This window comes from Ovis aries, chromosome 2 (genome assembly GCF_016772045.2).
Source record: "Ovis aries strain OAR_USU_Benz2616 breed Rambouillet chromosome 2, ARS-UI_Ramb_v3.0, whole genome shotgun sequence".
NCBI classification, from domain to species: Eukaryota; Metazoa; Chordata; class Mammalia; order Artiodactyla; family Bovidae; genus Ovis; species Ovis aries.
Genome location: NC_056055.1, coordinates 12087380 through 12112708, shown reverse-complemented (window position 1 = coordinate 12112708; position 25329 = coordinate 12087380). Strand labels below are relative to the sequence as shown.

At 41.4% G+C, this 25329-nt stretch overlaps 1 protein-coding gene across 12 annotated transcripts in view; it reads right to left on the bottom strand.

Moving 5' to 3' along the window:
• Positions 1 to 25329, bottom strand: part of ECPAS (Ecm29 proteasome adaptor and scaffold) — a 107994-nt gene that overhangs the window by 6555 nt on the left and 76110 nt on the right. For all 12 annotated transcript variants that reach the window (XM_042242900.2, XM_027964118.3, XM_060408925.1 and 9 more), the window contains 21 exons: positions 24799 to 24913; positions 24168 to 24236; positions 23337 to 23454; positions 22883 to 23050; positions 18989 to 19068; positions 18249 to 18354; positions 17421 to 17468; positions 16209 to 16330; positions 14481 to 14631; positions 12718 to 12783; positions 11337 to 11426; positions 10506 to 10572; positions 9719 to 9810; positions 9573 to 9639; positions 9148 to 9339; positions 8045 to 8253; positions 7155 to 7198; positions 6864 to 7056; positions 5208 to 5346; positions 2283 to 2388; positions 1988 to 2076 (listed from right to left, as the gene is read on the bottom strand). In XM_042242900.2, coding sequence (XP_042098834.1) covers positions 1988 to 2076; positions 2283 to 2388; positions 5208 to 5346; positions 6864 to 7056; positions 7155 to 7198; positions 8045 to 8253; positions 9148 to 9339; positions 9573 to 9639; positions 9719 to 9810; positions 10506 to 10572; positions 11337 to 11426; positions 12718 to 12783; positions 14481 to 14631; positions 16209 to 16330; positions 17421 to 17468; positions 18249 to 18354; positions 18989 to 19068; positions 22883 to 23050; positions 23337 to 23454; positions 24168 to 24236; positions 24799 to 24913 — 2331 coding nt within the window. The remainder of the gene's footprint in view (positions 1 to 1987; positions 2077 to 2282; positions 2389 to 5207; positions 5347 to 6863; positions 7057 to 7154; positions 7199 to 8044; positions 8254 to 9147; positions 9340 to 9572; positions 9640 to 9718; positions 9811 to 10505; positions 10573 to 11336; positions 11427 to 12717; positions 12784 to 14480; positions 14632 to 16208; positions 16331 to 17420; positions 17469 to 18248; positions 18355 to 18988; positions 19069 to 22882; positions 23051 to 23336; positions 23455 to 24167; positions 24237 to 24798; positions 24914 to 25329) is intronic.

Sequence of the window (25329 nt, the reverse complement as noted above, 5' to 3'; positions counted from 1 at the left end):
GGTTTTCATCACCTCTTCATTTTAGCAAAGAACATGACACAATCCAGGGGTAAAGAGCCAACTCAGGGAAACCTGGCCAGGACCCGACCCCACGAGGACTAGTTTCTTAGCTGCCAGTTCTTTATACAAAACCACGTGGCTACCTCCAAGGATCACCACAGAAATATGCTTCCTTAGTCTCTACTCTACACGGAGCATCTAGCTCACAGTGAAACTGTCTAGAGAAAAAACTAACAGATAACCAGACCTGAGTCAAAGAAAGAACAAAATGAGGTTTTAACAGGTTGTTATGCTATGAAGTACACAAGTGCTTAAAAAATGGTGGTGAGCTGACAACCGGACACAGGAGTCAGCTTAAAGGGGCTTCCGCTGGCCAAATTTGGGGCAATTTGAGCAACAAATTAATTCAGGAAAGTAATTATAAACCAATGGGGAAATAAAGGGATGCATGAAACAATGTGGATAACAGATTAATAGAGTTCAGGAGAGGGACCTGGCTTATGAGAGGAAATCAGCTGTCAAAGGGTAAATGCAGAGGCAGTGCTAGAGCTGGAAAATCCTCTTAGTAAAAGCTGGCTCAGGAAAACCTATCAATGCATGCTGACGCTAGAGGAGATATTTTGAAAACCAGCAGTACATGTACGTGGTCTTAAAGTGTCTTCTCCCAGACTGCTTTAGAAGACACAGTTCTGAAGAGGAGCAGTTATTCGAATGGTCTTAAAATACGTTCTCCTGCAGGCTGCTTACCAGACAGAATGGGAAAAAACAGTAACCACATAGCAGAGAAAACGGAGTAATACCTTGCCTGGATCATCCCAATTAACCTCACCAGTGAGGGCAGATGGACAGTGTACCTCTTGATGGGAGAGGACACACCATCCCTTACAGAGAAGCACAGCTGGGAACTCATAACCTGGATCTGACCACAAGGAAATGCCAGACAAGTGGCAAATGAGAAACACGCTGGTTTTCAAGCACAGCAAGCCAAGGCTTTTCTTCAAAATTGCCAATGTCATATAAGATGGAAAAAGGCCAAGGAACCATTCCAGATCAAAGGAGACTAAAAAGACACGACAACTATCAATAAATGCGCTAAATGACTGAACCAGATTCCTTAAGAAGAGGAGGAAAAAATTATATAAAAACATTATGAGTCAACTGAAAACCTAGACTATGAATGGTTAAAAACACTGCCTCATTACACTGTCTAAAGTCAGCAACTACACTATGATTACGTAAAAGCAGGCACACTGAAGAACTTAGGAGAAGAGGGGCAGGATGTAAATATACTTTCAAATGTTCAGGGAAAAGTACTATATGTCTACAGAAGGCAAATCAAAGTAACTGGCACAAAATGCTAACAGGTAACTTTGGGTAAAGCATATGACAAGTATCATATGCACTATTACTGTACTTTTCTCTAAGTTTGAAATTATTTCCAAATACAAGGTTTTAAAAAATACTGATCACAAAGGTTTTTCTAATCTAGGTGTTGAAATCCTAATTAGTTTCAGATTAATACATTCCAGTTTGGGGGCACAGATTGAGTCTATTAAATAGAAGAGTTCAGTAGTTGGTTCCATGAATTTAGTTCCCAGCACAAGGTAGGACATATTTGAACTTTAACTCCTTGAGCTTTAAAATGAAAACCCCCTTATCCATGTCAGTTTGAAAGTGAAAGGGAAAGCCGCTCAGTCATGTCCGACTCTTTGGGACCCCATGGACTATATAGTCCATGGAATTCTCCAGGCCAAGAATACTGGTGTGGGTAGCCTTTCCCTTCTCTAGGGGATCTTCCCAACCCAGGGATTGAACCCAAGTCTCCTGCATTGCAGGCGGATTCTTTACTAGCTGAGCCACAAGGGAAGCCCAAGAATACTGGAGTGGGTAGCCTATCCCTTCTCCAGCGGATTTTCCTGACCCAGGAATCCAACCAGGGTCACCTGCACTGCAAGCAGACTCTTTACCATATCAGTTTACCACTCACCTAAAGAATATGTGATTGATTTACAAGTTTCAAGGAGAATTTCAGCCAGAGCCTCAGGATCTGCATGTTCTTCTTCTAAAAGCATTAATCTGTACAAATTAGAAAGCAAGATCCAAATACCAGTTATTTCAGAAACATTCTAAAGCCTTTCCTGGCACAAATGATCCCTATCTGCATGTATTATTTTAGATGTCATTTTAGCTTTTTGAAATGTAAAAGAATTCCACTGATTACACATAAAATGCTAAGGGGAAGGGGAAAGTAAAATAAATGACTGAACTATGAAACGAATTACCCCTGAAAAAAGGCATTCATTGCCTGTAGGACTCCCAGCTGCACTTTCCATGTGCTGAGCTTCAGCCGTTCACACATCAGTTTGCACAACTCCTGACGATAACAACCTGGGAAAAAAGAAAGATTGGGACAGAGCAGGACAGAGAGTAAGAAGAAGCAAGAGACAGAGCAAGCGAGAGAAACAAAGAACAGAGAGGGAGAGAGGGACAAAGAGAGAGAGGGTGGGGTTGGGAGGTAAGTGGAAGAGAGAGGGAAAGAGGAAAAAGTGAAAACAAAACAAAACAAAAGCCTTTAATTAAAGCCATGAAAATTCAAAAACACTTCAGCATGACTCTGTTAAATTCCCACAAACTTCCTTGATCAGAAATATGCACCCCCCCCCAACCCTCAAACTGTATATAACTGTTCAAAAGTTGTAACTATTCACTGTCAAGGCAATATCCTTCTCTACAAAGCTGACAGAGAGCCAACCACACTGCATGTTTCCTGCAAAATACCATAAATGACGGCTAAAGAAAGCAGGACTCTGGAGGCTGGGGGGTCCTTGCTGGACACTCACAAGCTTATGCATATTGCAGACTTAACTAGAGTCAATGGTGCTTTATTCCAAATCTGGTATGCCAACTGCACTCTTATTATAATTATGTAATTAATATTTTGCTAAGTGATGAAACAGGAGCATAAAACTCAACAAAGTAGTTATTTTTGAAATGCTGCAGAATTTAGTAAGGTTCACAAATGTAAAGATGGATAGGGGTTAAGAATCTAGATTCTGCATTTGAACTGCTTCCTAAGAAATTGTGCTTTCTTTCTCCACTATAAAGAAATAAAACCAAAAACAAAAAGAGGAAATAAAACCAGAAATTGAAGATGACATATTAAGAGTAAGATGTATATGAGAAGCTAGTGTGGAACAAATTCTCAAAGGCCTTTGCCCTTCCCCTGTAACTGATATATGAATGTACATCTCGATTCATTGAGGGATTGGGGCAGGAGGAGAAGGGGACAACAGAGGATGAGATGGTTGGAGGGCATCACCGACTCAACGGACATGAATTTGGGTGAACTCAGGGAGTTGGTGATGGACAGGGAGGCCTGGCGTGCTGCAATTCATGGGGTCACAAAGAGTCGGACACCGCTGAGTGACTGAACTGAACTAAACTGATGACTGCCTTGTATACGTATCATCTTTTTACATAACTCCCTATTTGAATTTTTTCCACCTATCAAGCAAAAGTTAATAGTCCTAATGAAATCAAATAAGTGGGCTTCCACTGCAGTCCAAACTTAACACCAAGAAATAAAACCTCTTACAAATCTGTATCTCTGGGGAAACCCATCCTATACATAGCAAATATAGTTTTTGAAGTTCACACAAAGGATGGCAAGGCTCAATGACGCTCTTAAGTGTGATTTTAGATACATCCAAAACATTAAAAAACAGAGAGACATTATTTTGCCAACAAAGGTCCGTCTAATCAAAGCTATGGATTTTCCAGTAGTCATGTATGTATGTGAGACCTGACCATAAAGAAGGCTGAGTATCAAAGAATTGATGCTTTTGAACTGTGGTGTTGGAGAAGACTCTTGAGAGTCCCTTCGAGTTGGGGATAGACGGCAAAGCCTGGTGTGCTCTAGTCCATGGGGTCGCAAAGAGTCACAACGGAGCGACTGAACTGAACTGAATCACAGAGTCAACGATGCTTTTCATAAGATTCAGGTATATTCAGATGTAGGATGCACTGCAAGAACCAATACAAAGCAAACTCCTACTAACTACAACCTAACCCACGAGTAAAGGTTTACCATTTATTTAAACCTTGGGCTTCGCTGATAGCTCAGCTGGTAAAGAATCCGCCTGCAACACAGGAGACCCCGGTTCAATTTCTCGGTTGGGAAGACCCACTGGAGAAGGGGTCTACCTACTCCAGTATTCTTGGGTTTCCCTTGTGGCTCAGCTAGTAAAGAATCCACTTGCAATGCCAGAGACCTGGGTTTGATCCCTGGGTTGGGAAGATCCCCTGGAGAAGGGAAAGGCTACCCACTCCAGTATTCTGGCCTGCAGAATTACATGGACTATACAGTCCATGGGGTCACAAAGAGTCAGACATAACTGAGCAACTTTCACTTTCACTTTTCACCTGGAAAGATTATGCTCAAATCTGCAAATCTCTCAGAAAATTACAAGTTTCTCAGGCAGACAGATTTCATTTGCTTACTGAAGGTTGAGCAACAAGGCTATTTATTTTGAGACAGAGACCCCCTACTAATAAGTTCTATGGATATCTCAGAATACAGTGCCATAAACAAGACCAACAGAATTCTTTTTATAGTCAAATTATCTACCCAAAATGTATCACAGTTGTTATGGTGGTTTAGTTGCTAAGTCATGTCTGACAGGCTCCTCTGTCCATGGGATTCTCCAGGCAAGAATATCGGAATGGGTTGCCATTTCCCACAAATTCACATGTTGAAGTCCTAATAACCCCAAGTATCTCAGAATGTGACTGTGCTGGGAGACAGTTTTCAAAGAGACCATTAAGGCCCTAATCCAAGATGACTGGTATATAAGATATAAGAACATTAGGACACAGAGACATGGATGGCCCTTTACAAGCCAAGGAGAAAGAGCCCAGAAGAAACCTCAACACTGGTGATACCTTGGTCTCAGACTTCTAGTCTCCAGACTTCGAGAAAAGAAGCCACCTAGTCTGCAGGACTATGTTACAGCAGCCGTACCAAATTAATGGTCAATGAGATTATTTGTCAACATAGAAGTAAGATTTATATTGGATAATCCTCTCTATCCATCAGTCAGGCTCTACAGGAAACTGCAGCCTTAAATCATCACAAAGAATGCCTCTGCTCTTGTGACGTAACTCCTGACTACAGCAGCCCTTCTTGAAATGCAGCTTCTGTTGCTTACGCTGGGTCTCCGCACTTCGGGGCCAGGCTTTGCCCAGGCTCTCAAAGGCTCCCAGCAGAGATTCCAGCTGGAGCTCCTTTTCCTTCTCATTCTCATCTTCATTTTTGGTTGTCCGTACTCCAATGCTTTCAGGTGAGTTCTGAAAGGCAAAAAAAAAAAAAGAAAGCAAATTAAAAAAAAATTTTTTCTTTGAAGTTACAAGTATACTATTAAAACATTCAGGGTACCAGAGTATGAGATATTAACCAGGAATTAAATGCTAAATTCTCTACTATGGGTCGCCCTATTCATTAAAAGAATTTTGAACAGGAAGACTACATCTCTCCAATAAATGTGGGTGATCCTGTAAAGGACTCTGTGGGCAAAGGTGAAAAAACCTATCGTATACATAGTATTTTGAGCACAACACAGAAAGGGTGGCATTACAATCATGGAATTAAAGGAGAAAGAACTCAGTAATGATCTAAATCCAAACTCTGTCTTTATAAGATAAGGAAACAAGCTAGGAAGTCACTTGTCCAGCTGGCTGGTGAAATGATCCATTTAAAATACAGGTCTCCCAAATCCATACACTACCATTATGTGTGTAACAGAAATTATTTAAACAACTTTTTTTACAACTGCAAAATAGCAGCAACACAAGAAACCAAATAAAAATGTTATTTTAAATATTTTATGTTTCACCAAAAAAAAAAATTGGTAAACCATACCCTTCTTTCTCTGAATCAGTGTCCAACCTTTAAAAACGAGAACTTCATTATCCAAAATAAATCAAGGTCCATTTTTGATCAAAGTCCCCCAATCTGTAGCAAAGGCAGTTAGCAGTGGCACACTGAGCTCCCTGTCTTCACTCTGGGATGCCTGGGCTGGCTGCTGCACAGACTTGCAATGCAAAGCTCATTACCACCATGAGAGAGACTGTTCGTCTACTCCAATACCAGACTTAGGAACTCACTGGTCCTGCAGCCCTAAGTTTCCTGGCTCTCAGGATGAAATCTCTGCAATAAACTCATCTTTCTGCTTTGTTTTCTCTTTTTTTGGCATGCCACATGGCATGTGGGATTTTAGTTCCCTGACCAGGGATCAAATCCACACCCCCTGCACTGAAGTCCAGAGTCTTAACCACTGGACTTCCAGGGAAGCCCTCTGCTTTGTTGAAAAAAAAAGAAAAAAATCCACCATTATCCCATGGAGGGGAAATGGATACCTAAAATGAAGATTCCTGTTTGCAACCTCATTTGCAGCCAGGTCTGGCCATCTGGTTAAGCACTGACCAATGGGGGAAGTGAAAAGGCCCTACTCCAGTTTCCAGGAGCTCCCCTTAAAAGAGATCTGATGTGCCTACTCTGACCTTTCATCCTTTCTCCATCTCCCCTGCCATCGCCCGCTTGGAACGCAGACACACGGTGGACTGTGAAGATAGTGGCCACCCCCCAGGGACAGCAGAGCTGGGAGCTGTAAAGAGCCAGACTCCCAAAGCTAGTATGTGAGAGACAAACGTCTGTCTTGCTTAAAGCCATGATGTTTTGGGATCTTCTGCAATTTGCAGCTACATGAATCCTAACAAAATGTGCAAAGAGGACACAGGAAAATCTCCTCCTTTTTAAAAATTTTTTAAAGTATAAACGAAACCTGAAAGAAGATGGCAGTCATTACCTTCTTGATGAGAGGTATGACAATGTCGGCAAACTCCTGGAATCTGTCTTCTTTGGTGGCCTTTAAGACATCCCCTGCACAACTGATTGCTACAATCTTGTACTTGGGGTTCTCTCTGCCACACTCCTTCAGAACAGCCTGCAGGATTTCATTTGTGCTGGGCTGACCAGGCACAGGCTTCTCCAGCTCTGCACTGTAAGACCCACACAAAAGCATCAAACAATTAACAAAGGCTGTGGCTTTCCAGCTCAGTTTAAGAAATGGAGTCTGATTCACTGAAGGAACATTTACCTGCAAGCTGTCACCACACAGGCAATGGCTTTCAAAAGTTCTTCCTAAAGGGTTGAAAGAGGAAAAGATCAGCACCCATGTGTCATTTACATTTTCTGCACATGCCTACAACTACCTCAGAAGCATCTAAAAATTATGGCAACAAAAATGAACCAGTCACCACATCTATAACATACTTTTTGTTTACTGAGCACATCCACAGAGTTTTACTCCAGACCATGGAAGCAGGGTAACTGTCCTCATCTCCACTGCGTGAAGCCTAGAGAACCGACTTGCCCAAGGGCAGAGAGGCAGAAGCATTAACAATGGGATCAGAACTGGCTCCGACTCCGAGGCCCCCACTTCATTTACAGCTCTGCACGGGCCACCAGGGATTCCACCACGTCACACAGACTATATACGATCACAGTCTCCTGCTCCCCATATACGGTCACTGTGTGTAGCCTACCATCAACCGTCTATAAAAAATGACCAATTCACAGGCCCCAGAGACGTGCATTCTGAACTCTGGGGTTCAGACACACTGGCCTGGACACTCAGTTTCACATATGCCCAGTCCTGACGGTCTGCTCGTGAGGTCAACAGGGACAAAAGGATGACCACTTGGTTTAAGACTTATCTTGGAAAGTTGAACAGGATAAATAAAAATTAACCCCCAGCATTACTGTGCACTATTCAAGGACATGTGGGTTATACTCTGATGAAATATCACATTTAATCAAAGTTTACGCAAGGCTTCCCACTGCCTAAGAAATCTGTTTCACAAAAACCATCCATCTTTTGTCCCACAAAACAATATTTTAATTTTTACAGAAAATGAAACGTGAAGGACGAAGTCATAATCCTTTAAGGATACCTTAAGTTTAACTGGGCATGAATGGTTCCTTTACCTTTCCTGCCCACGTTCTTCCAGCTAGGCCTTGTAGTAATGCGGTCAGTATCATTCCCAGATACGGAGGCACGAGGGAGCTGGTTTGCTTTGCAATTGACGCCATGGCAATTGCACCCTGCGCTTTCATTTTCCAGGACTGAGACTGTAAAGCCTTCTGGGTAATGGTAATCAACTCCTGCAGGTATAACCGAATGCCGCCAAAGGAACCTAGATTATGAAAAGCAAAATTAAAGCAACTTTTAAATGACCAAAACAACCCCCAAAACTAATGGATTTTTTTCCCCCTAAGTCTGGAATAAAAGTCGGTGAACGTCAGTTTAAAGCAGTGACTCAGCAGCGACACTGCACCACATCACTCTCTGAAAGGAAGAGAAAGGGAGGAGGGGTGTGAGGAGTCTTCACAGCAGCAGGACTTTACGAACTTGGACGCGCCCAGAGTTGGGCTCTCACCCATGAATGTGTGTCCAGGTGAAAAGCAGAGTGGAGAAGCACTACGCTAAAATATTACTCAGAGCAACAGAAAAATCACTGTTTACTCTCAACTGAAATGAGCCAAATTCTGCTGTGTTAGGGCAGTTTCTGTTCTTCACATGGGCAGCAATGAGAGAGGAAAGAAAAGAGCTCTGAGTGCCAACCTGAGAACTCAGCAATTTGGACAGGCTGAGAACCCAACGGGACACACAGTGTTAACGTGCCGGGAAAAGTAACTACAGAAGTTTGCAAATGAAAAGTGAGCTAGAAATTCCAACAGTGGGATGCAGAAAACAAACTATGGTTACTGGAGGGGTATGGCAGGAGGGGTAATTGGGAGATTGGGACTGACATATATGTACTACTCTATATAAACAGATAACTAATGAGAACCTACTGTATAGCTCATAGAACTCTACTCAACACTCTGTAATGACCTTTATGGGAAAAGAATATAAAATACAAGGGGTGTATGTATAACTGATTTACTTCACTGTACAGCAGAAATTAACACAATATTTCATTTCAACTATACTCCAGTAAAAGTTTTTTTTTTTTTTTAAAGAGAAAAATAAATTTCAACTGTGGTTCTTAAGGAACAGGTTTAATTCATAGACACTGTTTACTAACCAGGGACATTCTCCTGCCACACTTCAGTCCATAAGTTACATTCTTCTTTTTCTGCTTTCTCCTCATCAGCAATTTCATGCATGCCTAGGAATGCCAAAGGCAGAACTTCTTTGGCATGGTTCTTCAGTACATCGGGGCTGTATCGTCCAATAGCATGAATGGTCAGAGCACAAGAGGTCTTGTAGACGGGTTCTAAAGAGAAGCAGAAAAGCCCACAATCTTCATGACTCGTACCGTCTTTAAGAGTAACTGGCTGAAAAAGACCACCGTAGAACTTGTACCACAATAAAACAAACCAGTAAAATCAACCAGCAATGTTCCTCGCAGAGCATATAAAATCAGAAAGGGTAAGACCTGATCTGTCCTGTTACATTAGGCTGTTTACATCTAAATTAACAGTAACCGAAATAGGAAAAGAAAGGCACCTTCTTTCTCCATATACCAGCCATTAAGCTTCTGCAGGAGTTTCTCAGTGCTGCTATCCCGTGAGGTCTGGAAGAGAAACGATCCCAGTCATTTCTCTATAACTATGCCACTATACTTATTTAACTAAGTAAGAAATTCAACTCACCCGAACTAAATGGCCCATGGCAAATGCACAGGATTTCTGAATTACACTGTTCCGATCAGTCAGGCCACTAAGCAAAGCACTCATGAGTTTACCTGGTGCAAACAAAGGAGGAAAATCTTGACACCTGGTAGAACGACCGCTCTGCTCTGTTCCCAGGACCCAAACAAACTTAAACCTGTAGTTAGTATCTGATTTATTCCATGGTAGCCTAGAGCTCTTGCACGTTACATTTGTACTATCCATTCACTTCTCTTTGCTTGGTGCAAAATTAAAAATTAAACTGCATCAGGACTTCCCTGGCAGTCCAGCGGTTAAGAATCTGTGCTTCCAACGCAGGAGGTACCAGGGGGAACTAAGTAAGATCCTGCAGATGGCACAGTGTGTCAAGAAATAAAAGTAAACAAATAATAATCTGTGCCTAGAATACTGGGGGGAAAGCTGCAAAAATGAGTGAGGTACTTTTACAAAAGTCCATCACCCCCACCTGGAAATCAATCCAAGATGAAAATGTCCATGTAACATTACAAATCCTACAGAAGAGGAGATACTTTCACTGCCTTATACCAGCAAGAAATAAAATCTGTAAACCAGTGAAAACGTGCTAAACTTGATCACCTTGTACCTCTTGCAAAGAGAGATAAAGGCAGAGGCGGGGGAGCTTGAGGGAAGAAGAAGTACACAGTTATCTCAAGCGTGGCTCAATGACCGTTATTTTTCCGTTTAAAACCTTGTCACACAAGACACGGCCATACCAAAACATCGCCGCACACGGTTCAGGCAGACTCACCTGAGTGAGGTGTTAGGTCCTGGGGACACTGAGTAGTTAGCGACACGATGACACTGGCGCAGCCTCCCTGCAGGACCACAAAGGCAAAGGCCTAAGTTTGATGGCCACGTGTTCCATCGAACTTTGTTTCAGGAGTCAAAGATTTAAAGAAATACGCAAAGCCTAACAGCCCCTCCAAGAGACCATCTAGGAAAGACTCTTATTTTAAACTACCAACATGAAGATTTTCTTCAAGAGTTCCAGCAGGAACCGTTGTAGCACAAATGTACACTGCTCTCATACACTGCAAGTGAGGAGGGGACTCATACGATCTTCTGGGAGGGCAACCTGCCGTCCTTTCCGTTCTTGCTTTAACATTTCCAATTCTAGGAATTTAACCAAAGGAAGTAGCTTCAGATGTGTCCAAGGACATTCACCACAGTGCCTTGTGGAGAATCAAAAGAGCCGAAAACCAATCAGATGTTCCCTGACGGGTTAAAATAAATGATGTTCCAGCCACACAAGAGAATAAGTATCATGTGGCCATTAAAGAAGGCACTGTGTAAGACCCATGCACACAGAGACACCAGGAGGCAACCCACTCCAGTATCCTTGCCTGGAGAATTCCCTTGGACAGAGGAGATGATATTTACTGAGTAAATCACGCGTTTTATATTCTGAATGAGTTACATGTTTTAAGTTACTAATGCAGTCACAGAAACAAACTAGTTAATGTAAAATAGTATTAGGTTTTAAGAAAAAAAATGTATTTCACACATGACATCTATGCTATGTTTGTGGCCCAAACTAATGAAGATGCAAATTTCTCTGGTAAAAAATACACTTACTTACCTTGGTTCCAAGACCTACACCACTCCTGATCAGTTCACATAATCTAGGAACTAGCTCACCCAGCACTGATACATCAAGATATTGCAGGCACTTTGGGAAGAGAATAAATATAAAGTTAACTTAAGGAAATAAGTCAGTCAGTCAGTCAGTACCATATCTTCAATTAAAAACTGCCCGGGTCTTCCCTGGTGGTTGAGTGGTGAAGACTCTGAGCTTCTACTGCAGAGGGAGCAGGTTTGATCCCTGGTCGGGGAACTAGCCACGCCCCCACCCCTTAAAAAACTGCCCGCATCAGCTGTGCACCCCACTGGTTTTGACATGAAGTTGAAAAACTACTGGTTTGATTTTGCTCTAATTTCAGTGTTAAGACCACCATTATACTACACACAAGAAAGCCATTTATCAGTGATTCAAAATTAGAAACAAAAATAATAAAAAGCACTGATTTATAAAGGAGAAAATAAATAATGAGCACCCAAAAAGAAAGGATCTCTCTGGGTCTATTTCCTCTTTATCAGTCCAGATTAAAACTGACCTACCAAGCCATCTTATTAAAGTTGACTTCGTAGGCTGAATTTGTGATACTGTTTTTTTGACAGTGTAACCACTATATTCTATCACCGATGAACATATCTATAAGAAGTTTGCTAACTATTTCTATTTCTTTTATCTTTCTTCCTCCATCATCCAACTAAAATATAACATCTTTAGACCAAATTTTGGTAATAATTCCCCAGTAAGCACTAGAAAAATTTCTTCTTTTGTCTAATCTTGTGATCTGCCTACCACCACAATTTCCAGTAGCTCATGAGTTCCCAGTTAACCACTCCAGGGCAGGCACAGGAGAGTCGGCTTTTGTGACCTTAGGGACTCTTAATCTACGACTCCACAGACACTGGAACTTTGAAACTTGGTGCTAAGCAGCTCTTTTCTGCAAATCCCCTTCCTTTAACTGAACAACCTATCAAAGGTGCTCAGTTCTCTCTCCCTACCTTTTCTGCTGTCTATTTCTCTGAACACCTCCAGCTTACACCTTCCTAGGTCCCCAAGACAGTGCTCAGGCAGAGACAAATAGCTGAACCTTTCTTTAGACAGGCAGGCCAAAAGACATACAGATACAGATTTACAGGGAAATCTTTTAATATATTGTTTCCCTGCATGAGACAAATCTAGACTAATGGAGTCCAGTATTGGGTAAAGTATGTGTTCCTTTAGCAATACAGGAGAAGAAAAAAGAATTCTTAAGAAAAAACTACAGTCACAACAGCTGCTTGACTCGTCCCTTAAATCTCTAGTTCATTCAAGGCACTGTAACCTGAAGACTTTGTACATTACACTCTAAAGTAAGCCGACAAACGTTCTCATTATAGGAAGCACTGACCATGTTGATTGTTTCCATCATGGGAGAGGATTTGGCAGCACTGAGTCGGGCGCTATCCATTGCAGCCTGAGAACACAAATACAAGGACATTCGATCACTCAAGAAGAACCTCCGCAGACTCCCGCTGGGTGAGACTGCCAAATTAAGGAATATTTTCAAAAAGAATACATAGATACAACAAATTAAAACACAAGTCTAAATAACTTCTTTGGTCCTGCATTCAACCACAGATATGTAAAGGCAGCACCTCATCACAGGTTAGACATGCAGACAACAGTTCAGTATTAACCACGGCTAGAACACACCCCAGTATGGCTCTGGGCAAGTTATCCAGCCTTCCGGAGCCTCAGGTTCTCCATCCAATAAATAGACAGATCACATAATTTTCCATCTAAGACATGATTGTTAATTTTTATACATGTTTTCCTTTAACTATGGAAAGGGCCCTCATATGGTGTCTTAGTCCAAGAACTAAGGAGCAGGAGGGGCTGACACTATCCAGACACAATAACAAGAAAAATTAGGCATACAGAAGCGACTTGCCTACAGCTGCAAAGTCTGAACTACAGTTTACGTTTCTTCATTCCCAACACCTATTAGGTGGGAACACAGGAAAGGGCAAGATTACTGCTGAAAGAGGAAGAATGACTGAAGAAGAAAGAGGCAGAGGGAATGAGCAGAGAACAGTTTAGGTGAGCCAAAAACCACACAGAGCTTAGAGAAAGCTTTCACAATCACATGACAGGAGCCTGACGGTTCTAATAAGGGCAAACGCAAAAATATAAACAAGTGAAAAACAAACATGGAAAAGAAACAATACAACTCACAAAGTAAATACGGATGACTAACACAATATGAAGACAATGGACAACACTAGTAACAGGAAACTGCAAATTAGAATGAGATTCTTATCAGACGGAGATTATTCAGTGCTGGCACAGACGTGGAGGGAAACAGAACATTCCTAACTTTTGATATTATAAAAGCTCCCGCACAAAAGCTCAAAATAACCTCACTATTGAACACTACACACGCACGAAAAAGAATGAAACAGACCGACGTACACACACGGTGTTTTGTTAAAAACACAAATCAAGCTGCAGAACAACTTTTGTAGCTTGATTCTATTTTTAAACTAATGTGTTTGTTGATTTTGTAGCCTGTGACTACAAAAGAACTTGAAAGGAGACACAGGGAACTGCTGACAGCGTGTACTCCTCGGGAATGTCACTGTGCTGCCGGAGAAGAGGGGACTCCCAGCGGGTTACTTTCTACACTTCTGTGTTGTTTTAATTTTTCATAATAAATATATTTCATCCGTAATTTAAAGGAAAAAAAAAAAAACCCAACACTCTAAGAGACTAGGGAACTATAGTATACGTAAAAAGCAAGATACTTTTGAACCATGCCAAAGTCTAGCTAGAAATCCTCTTGACTTGTAGGGCAAGAACAGTTCATAGAAAAAGACTCTGAGAGTGTAGCCTTAACCCCTAAAAAATAAACAAACATGTACCCAAAACTCTGTTAAATCAATGCACTGATGTATTTTTTTGGCTAGAAGTGTCATTTTTCACATAACAGTGTATGAGTCCTCTCCCTGCCCACCCCACTACTAAAAAAAAAAGACTGCATGTTGTTTTGAGAGTATTGAAAGTATCATTTGAGTTGTGTAGTTTGACCAAGGACTCTGGAGGACCTATTCAGTATCTTAACGGGCCTCTCCTTTCACAATAATTGTCAATACGCTTGTGCTGTCAACTCACCTTTTCTTGGTCTGTAGCCCGGAGGCTCAAATAATTGAGAACCTGGGGCTCCAGTACACTCAGGGACTCCAGCAGGGCTGGGATGAGTTTTGGCGCATGTGGCTTCAGCATGGCTCCTGCGCTTTTGCTGATCTTCACCAGGGTGTTGATACTACAGACACACAAAACACAACTCTTGAGTTCTTTTAACAAAAAGAAGAAGCCCCACAAGTCTAATCATGAGGATATTCTGCAGTTTCCTGCATTAAGGAACATTCTCTCTTGGGTTCAGAGCCTGGTCTTAGCTCTGTGTTGTTTCTCTGGATTTTGTTTCTACTTTTGATTAAAGAAAATTTCACATCTGTATGAAAGCAGAAGATCATAAGTGAACTTCTATTATGTTCTCCACTCAGTTTAACAATAAATAACCTTTGGCCAATTCTGTCTCACTTATACATCCACCATGCATACAGATCATACATATAATTTTTACCCCTGCTGTCGTCGTATTTTGAAGCATAATCCCTAAGGTAACTTCAGTATGTGTCACCAAGAGAGGAGGACTCTTTATCATCATCAAAATACCATTTCACACCCCCAAAATATTAAGAATTCTTTTCATATCATCTAATATCCAAATTTCCCTGATGGTTTACAAATGTCCTTAAGAGCTGGTTTGACAGAATTGAATCCAGAGTCCATCCACACATTGCAATCTACTGCATTTCCTGAATCTTTTTTCACAGGGCCCTCCTTCCTCTTTTTTTCTTATAACTTATTTGTCCTCACTGACCGTATTCTGACGGTATCACTTAACATGTCCCTCTGTAGCTTATGCAGATCTGCAGGCTAACTCAAGTTTAGTTCAAATTTTTTTAAAAATAAGAATCTTTCATAGATGGTCGGTCATGTCCAATCCCATCACATTAGCATGCTTATCTTTTTCTGTGCTCTCAAAGAGTGATCAGAGGGTTCAAGTCTGGTCAGCACAAACCAACCATCCACTGTAACTCCCCACATCAGCCTTTCACCAGTGGACTTAGAGCCACTTACGATCATTACCTGGGTCATCTTACTGATGACAGCAAAATGGTGGTATCCTAATTTTATCATTCCTCTGCATTTGTTAGCTGAATCCTTCTAAAAAGAACTTTCCCAAACCAACTACTTGATTACCACAAAACAGTGCTAATACTATTAATCTGATCTAATATAAAGAGTGAAATAAAAATGGAATTCATTCTAGATAGTATTCTAGTTAAAAAAAAAAAAAAACGAAACTAGAATCTTTCACTACTGACTTTGACTTAGAAGAGCCATACAAATCTAAATACATGTTTCTTGAATACTTCACAGGTAGTAAACAGCTTATTTTTAAATCTAATAATCGGTGAAATGTTACTAAGTAATATAATCAACAAGCAAGCTTCCCAAGATCTTGCTTAACAGAGGCATAACAAGATGTGCCTGATGGGGGCAGAGGCCAGTGACGAGAAAAGACCGCCCTGCACTCCCGGCTGAGGCAGGGTGGCAGAACGCTGGGCAGAAGCAAGGTTCCCAAGAGAATGTCTCTGCAAAAATGTTCCGACTCGCCACTTCTCACACACGCTCTTGGGTCACCCCAATGGATTCTCCTCAACTCCCTTCTCCATATGTCCCAGAATCTTAACCTTTGAAGAAATCCAATTTCTACCGGATGGCTAAGAACTAAGTAAATCCAGTATATTCATCTCATCAGCTGATTCAAACCTGAGGGCTCGAACTTCGGTCACAGGACTCATCATTCCTTTGTCCAGCAGGCAGGGCAGGAGGACAGCAATGGTTCTCTGGCCAGCTGCTCCTTTGGCAGGGTCACACATTTTCACACAGACCTCACAGACAAAGAGCATAGAAATTAGTGAACCTGACCCCTCATCTGATAAAGCGTTCATCTGGCAAAACACTTGCCACTTCCTACAGCCACAGAAGAGAGCAAGTGATGCAACACTTTCTACCACTGAAGAGAGAAAAAGAAGACCTCGTGATCTGGGGTTGAGTCCTAGGGCTGCCAATAACTAAACAGAAAATCCGCTAACACATTTTACTTTCTAAGCTTTGGTCTTCTCATCTGTCAAACAGGCAACAGCTGAAGATGAAATGAGACACCATTTAAGAAAGCACTCCGAAGAGGCTTAAGGTATTGTCACCATAATGATCCTCAATACCTTTGGGTGGCAGCATAGCACAGAGGTCAAGAACACAAATGTGGAAGAAGAAACACCTGGGTTTAAAACCCAGTTTTACTGCGTACTAGTCATGTGACTTACAGCAAGGCATACAAGCTAGAACACATTAGAAGGCCCTGATACACCACAAAACAAAACACAAATGGGAAACTAGTTTTAAAAAGGCTGCCAACCTCGTGACTATGAAAGGCAGGTTAACACATAAACAGAGCAATAATGAAGAGAACAGATGCTTGATCTAAATGTAATGCGTGCTTCAGAGTCGAGAGAAAGCCGTATCTTATATAAAGGCCCAGAGAAGCCGACCATTTAAAGAGCCCAGAGACAGACTCTGTTAGAAATGCTCGTATTCTAATGTCATAGCACCCAGTTTCCCATTCACTGGGCTTCCCTCCTGGCTCAGCTGGTAAAGAATCTGCCTGCAAGGTGGGAGACCTGGGTTCAATCCCTGGGTTGGGAAGGTCCCCTGGAGAAGGGAAAGGCTACCCACTCCAGTATTCTGGCTTGGAGAGTTCCATGGACTACAGTTCATGGGTTTGCAAAGAGTTGGGACACTACTGAGTGCCTTTCACTTTCTTTCACTTTTCCATTCATCGTTAAGAACAGTAGGTTGTAACATGAAGTCAATTACAATGCAACTAAATGTCACTTTATATGACAAAAAATTGTTATTATTTTCATTGTCACATAGAATCCTGCCCCACTTCACCCCCAGTAAAAGATTAAGAGTTTTCACCTTGCTTAGAGTTTTCAGAGCTAGCTCTGCTGCTTTTCGTACAGATTCCTAAAAAAAAAAAGAGAAGTCTGATATCATACAAGTCAGAGCTTCCATCTCATCTACCCCCAAACATGCAATTAAACTGCCCCCAAATCTACACAAACTGATGACAAACCCTACTTTCATTAACAAGTAAAAACAGTCTTTCACTAGGCTCTGTACCCATCAAGGAGCATATTACCATGATAGACTATTATTTTTTAAATTAGATACAACCGATTTTGACCATACAAAAATATGGATATTAAGTATAACAGCTTAGAAACTAAATTGATTATAAAAGCAACTGTGTGAAGACGTATGTGAAGATTCTCAAAGACCTAAAAAATCTCTGATGAAGAAAAAAAAAAGAAGCATCTAATTTTGATTGTAAGATTGAAAAATCTAAAATTTAGATTGTCAAGGCAAAATTTAGAGAAAAACTGGACACATTATTTGGGAATGACTGATGCAAGTTATGAAAGTGATCAAAGTAGAGTTATATTGGATTATTTCTAAACTATTATTTGTCATTCATCAATAGCACTGCAAGATCTCTACTGAAAGAAAATCAAGCAGTAGCTACCCTTTATTTTTTTAAAAACGGTAATTAAATTTAGACCTAAAGATATCTAACCTTACCACTTCACAGACAGATCAAGACCGAGACTTTGGAGGAAAATTCGGAAAATTTTGGTCTTCTAAAAAATTGTCCGGATACTGAATTGTGAAATATGTAACACACATATCTTAACAATTCCAATTTGTGCTAGTCTACAAATAAATGCAGGTTTATTTATACAGTACCTTTATATCATCTTGCACTCTAAAGAGGGTTTCCCAAATTTCTGGAAGTTTATCAATGATGTCATCTAGAGGTCTTCCTCTTAATAAATCATTCAGAGCTAAGCAGCTGAAAATAAACAATTTGGTTTCAAATATATGATCCAAAAAGCTCAGTCTTTCACTAGAAAATATTCATATCAGATAAGAATATGGTTTCTGCCTATACCTGTAGTCTTAACCCCTTTACTCCAAGATAGGTATGAGTCTCCTTGATGCCTGAGATACACCACAGGCATACGGCGTTTACAACCATCAAATGTCATCATCATTTTTCAGTTGGCAATATCCCTCCAGCACACACTACCAAGCACACAGCAGACACTGAGTAGACCTAAATTATTTATGCATAAATGAATGCTACCCTGCAGTTATGAGACTATATAAATGCACCCTGATGTCTAATTTAACAAGTGATCTTCTATTTTCATCAGGCTGGCCAAAAAGTTCATTCAGGTTTTTCAGTACAGTGGCATGGAAAAGTCTGAACAAACTTTGGCCACCCCAATAAATCATACTTGGAAAAACTAAGACAACTTAGGAAAACCACTGGCTATAGCTTAAACGTTATTAATGATCTAACCCAACCACAGATATGCTTTTTAGTGGTTTTAACTCATTCTTTTTGCACAAGGTATAAAACTTGGAAATTTGAAGGGGGAAAAAAATGCAGTTTTGACTAGCTATATTTCCAAAAATGATACCTGGATTCTCGAACTCGCCACATATTGCTGGTTAGATTCTTAACCAAATCTTGAAGAATTTCCTTCAAATACTTATCCACCTAATGAGAGTAAAAGGGTAAAATTTAAAATGCAAAATCCATCAATAGTCAAATGGTGCATCTCTACCACACTGTGTTTCTATATGTAACAGCCTAAGTGTCTCTCTAGGCCTTTCAGTCCACAACTCTCTCCCCACTTTGGTTGCTAAAAGCTGCCCAACCGATCATCTTAAAATGCAAGCACGATCTCTTCTTTTCCTCAGCGTGTGATAATGAAGTCCAATCACCCAAGTATGGATATGAAGACCTCCTGCGGCTCTCTGGCTCCCACGGTCTCATGTCCTATCTCACCTTCATTCACCTCCACTTCCTGGCACATATTACCTCGAGCTCTTCTATCACCTACTTGCCTGGCTAACTTCTATTTCTCCGAGATTCAAATCAGGCATCACCTTGACAGACAAGAATCATCGATCCTGCCCCATATATGCCCATGGCACCTGCTTAAGTGCATCATATCAGACGGCACAGTAACAGTCCTGCCCCTTCACACTGAGACCTCAAGGGCAGGGACAGCATCTCACTTGTGTTTGCCTCCCTGGTACCTTGCACAGTGTCTGGCACATGAAGAAGGATCTGACTGTTCAGAATGAAGATGAATTTAACCTTTTAGTTTTGCTATACACTTCTTCATTTGATAACAACAACACACTGATAGCAGATTCACTGTGACTGACTGATTCAAAACTGGAATGGAATACGACAAGACTATATATCATCACCCTGCTTATTTAACTTATATGCAGAGTATATCATGTGAAATGCTAGGCTGGATGAATCACAAGCTGGAATCAAGACTGCTGGGAGAAATATCAATAACCTCAGATATGCAGATGACACCACCCTAACGGCAGAAAGTGAATAGGAACTAAAGAGCCTCTTGATGAAGGTAAAAGAGGTGAGTGAAAAAGCTGGCTTGAAACTCAACATTCAAAAAACTAAGATCATGGCAACCAGTCCCCTCACTTCATGGCAAAAAACAAGAGGGAAAAAGCAGAAGCAATGACAGATTTTACTTCCTTGAGCTCCAAAGTCACTGTGGATGGTGACCGCAGCCATGAAATTAAAAGACACTTGCTCCTTGGAAGGAAAGCTATGGCAAATCTAGACAGCATACTAAAAAGCAGAGATACCACTTTGCAAACATCAGTTGGTATAGTCAAAGCTATGGTTTTTCCAGTAGTCATATACAGTGTGAGCGTTGGACCATATAGAAGGCAAACCACCTAAGAATAGATGCTTTCAAATTGTGCTGCTGGAGAAGATTCTTGAGAGTCCCTTGGACAGCAAGGAGACCAAACCAGTCAATCCTAAAGGATATCAACCCTGAATATTCATTGGAACGACTGGTGCTGAAGCTGAAGCTCCAATACTTTGGCCACCTGATATGAAGAGCCAATTCATTGAAAAAGACCCTGATGCTGGGAAGGAAGAAAGAGAAGGAGGCAGCAGAGGATGAGATGGTTAGACAGTATCACCGACTCAACAGACACAAATCGGAGCAAACTCTGGAAGATAGTAGAGGAGAGAGGAGCTTGGCATGCTGCAGTCCGTGGGGTCGCAGAGTCAGACAGGACTTAGCAACTAAGCAACAATAACAGAACTTCAAAACGTATGGCTTTTCCACTTTTACTCTCATAGGTGAGAGGTTTTGTTATCCTCACTGGCATGCAAGAAAACCAAGAGAGGAAGGGAATAACTCATCTAAGATGAAAGAAACTGATGCCTTTCTAAGCCATGTCTCTAGACAGCCTTCACAGTGATCCCATCCACACCTGTGGCTTTACCTTCCATGCACAGAGATGACACTCACATCTCAAGAGCCTCGGCCTGGGCCCTGAACTCAGCCTCCGAGATCTCGGCTGCTCATCTGTACCAAGTACTCTCCTAGAGCAAACAGAACTCGTCAAACCCTCAGAGGGAAACCCTCCAGTGCCTTCCAGCACCAGACTGGAGAGAGAGGAACAGGCCGTATCGTGCTTAGGGATGGAAAGACACAGTAAGGGTCATGGGGTTTATTTAACTGAACTAGGATTTGCTGCATAACACAGGGAGCTGAACTCGGTGCTCCATGACAACCTAGAGAGGTGGGATGGGATGGGAGGTAGGAGGAAGTTTCAAGCAGAAGGGGACATACATAGACCTATGGCTGATCTATGTTGCTGACAGGAGAAACCAATACAATCTTGTAAACTAATTACCCTCCAACTGAAAATAAATTTTAAAAAATTTTTAAAGAAATACAAAACAGAAAAAAAGAATAACTAGACAGGAGATAAACACCAAGATAAACTACCTAGATCCAACAGACATTTATAGAACATTTTCTTTTCAATAATAGCAGAATGCAAATTCTTCTAAAGTACACAGGGAACATTCTCCAGGGTCACTATCTGCAAGGTCATGAAGTGTTTCAAAACATTTAAAAGGACTGAAATCATACAAAACGTGTTTGATCATAATGGAATAATAACAAATAATAATGCATCAATAATCAATAACAGAAGGAAACTATATTATTCAGCCCAGGATATTTTCATGTTTTTCACCATGGAACGCTCCCTGACCTACTCCCATCCTTGGATAAAAATATTATCTGCTTGAAAAGATAAATCAATAAAAAATAAAGTGATCTAGGAAGCCACCAAAGGATTTCAACCCCAAACACAATCCAACTTGCATTTTTAAAAATCACTTTTACTGCTGGTAAGTCAATGAAGGAGGGCAAATAGAAAAGAAAGATGACAACGTATTCATTAGGGAAGAATTAGGGAAAAAAGAGGGTAGATTCAAGAAATATTTTGCAGGGAATTCCATGGCAGTCCAGTAGTTAAGACTCAGTGCTTTCACTGCCATGGGCTCAGGCTCGCTCCCCAGTCAGGGAGCTAAGAGCCTGCAAACCACACTGTGCAGTCAAAAAAAAAAAAAAAAAAGAAAGGAAAGAAAGAAATACCTTGGGAGACCTTGGGAGAAGAATCAACAGAATTTGCTACTAGATTCAATTGAGGGTGGGATGAGACAGACAGCAACAAGATGCCGCCCAGTTCTGCAGCTTGGGGAAATAGATGAACGTGGAAGAAGAGAGCAGGAAGGCTGCAATAGTTTTTGTTTTCAGCCACATGGCATGTGGGATCTTGGTTCCCAGAACAGGGATCAAACCCGCATCCCCTGCAGCGGAAGCACAGTGTCTTAACCACTGGACCTCTGGGGAAGTCCCAAGGGAAGGCTGTTTCTCTTAAGATCTGTTCCGAACGTGGTATGTCTAACATATCTTGAAATGACATCCAAGTGACAATGTCAAGCAGGCAGTGAAGTCAGGAACACAAGTCGTGCCTGGGTCAGAAGAATAAGACTGGGAACCGTCACAGTCAGGGTGACATTTACAAGCCCTGGAACTGAGAGCTCATCTCAAAGGAGAAAGTGGAGAAAGAAAAAGGTACTCAGAGGCAAGTCCTGAGAAATCCTAGTATCTAACAATGCGAGAGAATAAGAGAAGTGGCCAAACACGGTAACTGCCTGCCTCCTCATCTACCTCCTATTCTCCACTGCATCAGTGCTACAGACACAGTTTCCCACAGGTGGGGATATACTGCATCTCCTTAACCATCCACCCACTAGACATTTCACTACTTTCATTTGTGAGGTTTCAGTAACTGTTGCCATGAGCATCTTTGGTACCTTGAAAGGAGGAAGAAAGCAAAAAGATGAAAGAAAGTCTATTTGTTTAAACAAACAGGTATACAGAGGAGAAAGGGAGGTAAGCCTGGGTTTGCATCCCACCTGTAACCTGGGACCGGGGTTCACAGATACTTGCCATTGACTTGTCAGTGACCAGTGCATTCCAAATGCTTGTCATGGCCTGTCGAATGCCAAGGTTAGGATCAAACTGGTAACGATAAAGACGCGGAACTAGCTGAGGCAGGAAAGGAGCCAGCTGTTCTCCAGCTCTGGTAGCAATTACATTAAAACCAAAAGCAGCACCCTAGAAACACAGTAGTAAGATGAAGTAGCTCAGACATACCTACTGCAATAAAATATTAATGCATTAAATACCACAAAATTTTCCCTCCTAGACTTGTCTCTGAAGATAGCCTGATTTACTGAGTGTCCAGTATCAATACTATATCAGCTCTGGGGTGGGATAGAGCTCTCTCCCCACAGACTTGTACAAAACACACTGCGTTATCAATTTTCACTGTCTGCCAGTGAGGCAGGTTTGATTTGAAGGGAAGACAAAAACACAAAACTGTCCAGCAACAGCCACTTACCTTCCTAGAGTTCCACATTGCATGATGGTTGGCCAGGTTCATAAATTTATACACCAGATCCGGCTGACTAAGATCACTTGCCAGAGAACAGAGCTCCTTGTAAGTAGAGAGGCCCTGGCTTAAAAACAAGAACCAAAAAGTACGCAGTCATGTATTTCTCTACCTCCAGTCTAACAAAAGTTACACTACCAATATCACTAGGACATCTTAAAATTATTTCCACTGAATTTCCAATATTGAGTTATCTCTTTACCACAGAGGCAGAGAACCAGGGTGAAGAGAAAATAAGAAGTTGCCACATTCAGTTCTCGGCAACAGCTGGTGAGTGACCTAAGGCACGTACGACGCCCGTGTGGGTACAGCCCTCGCCACCTCCAAGGCCGCGATAATCCTTCTGTACACTGTGCCCCAAAGTCTGCGGATCCTGACAGAGCCGTCTGAAGACAACTTCTGTCTTCCCTAGGTCTTTTCTAAGCTAGAGTGATAAGAACTTTTTTGCATCGCCCTCCCAGTCCAGTCCCGGGCTCCTTGATGGGTCAGGACCTCGTAAATGTGGGCAGCAGTTCAGCTCCTTCTTGGCTCCTGGCCACGTCCTGCCCCCTCACTCCCCAGGTGAGAACCCCAAGGTCCCCTTCAATCAAATTCCAGCACATAGAGTTCCATCTCAGTCTGGTTTCCAGGAAACTGAATCTAAAACCCTATGCTTTTTCTCTGAAGGGTCTTCTTCCGCTAACACACAACACTTCCCACGAGGCTGGAAATCAACTTGGTGAGTGTCCTCTCCACTGGACGGAAGGCGTCTCCAATGATGGGTGGATTTGGCACACTTACCCGTCGGGGGTTTTGCCAAGACCTCCTCCCTGAAACACCACTGTCTCTCCGGAAACTTCATGTTTAGCTCTAAACAAAAACAACAGCAAGAATTTACATGAGCCTCAAAATTTTCATACTGCCATTCAACTAATGTAAACATTTCAGGCGTAAACCGATAAAATCAAATTCCCTACTAAGTATCTACAGTGAGCAAGATGTAAAAGCCAACTCGCCCTTCCCATTAGCCTGAGAATTCTGTAAAATAAAGTCCAGGAAGAACAAATCGATTCTCTTCACAGATCAGACTGTGAAGGACACGCAAGCCCTCTCTCCTGTCTTCATTTCTGTTTAGCCAATCATAATTATGGTACTTCTGTAATCCAATGCTTTACCTGTCCCGAGAGCATTCAGTTTTCAAAGCCTGAGTTATTGGCATGTTTGTGAACAGTAATTTAGTTTACTTTCTAAACAGTATCCACTGGATAATTAAACTGCTGTCCACAGCATAGCAGTTGATGACTTGCAATTTAGAAAAGGCTTAATAAACAGGAAACTCAAAAACTGAACTCTCCTTCTTTCACTGCATATTCTTGGTGTGTACAAAACTTGCCCTGCATGTTCAAATCTGAAGTTTTCAAGTTCACAGTACCTTTTGCCAGTCATCAGTGTTTCTACAAGAGTAGAAACCAATTCCTGCTGATCTTGTTCATTGCCCAGTTCATACACCAACCCAAGGCCTTTTGAGGCAACATCCTGGCTCAGTTCTACACAAAAGTCAGACAAAACAATATTAATAAAAATTTGTTCTCTAGCCATCAAGTGAAAAAAACTTTAATAAACCTGCAACATTAACTAAAAATGATATCAAAGCAAAGATATGAAAACACCATCAACCTATTTTGTTAAAAAATGTATTAAATCATCTGAGTGGACAGGACACCAGCCAAGTCCCTGTAAATGAGAACTGCATTCACACAATATCCAACTCACAAATCGAGCCAACCCGGCTGGGCCTCAGTGTACAGTGACAAACGGTCAGTGGATGCAAGGGGCACACGTGAGAGGTCATCAATTTCAGGAGAACCCACGGGTAATTTTTAAATGAAAGGTCAATATTATATCACATGTTTAAAACAATTTATAAAACAAAGCTACTATTTAAATATCTAACACATATATT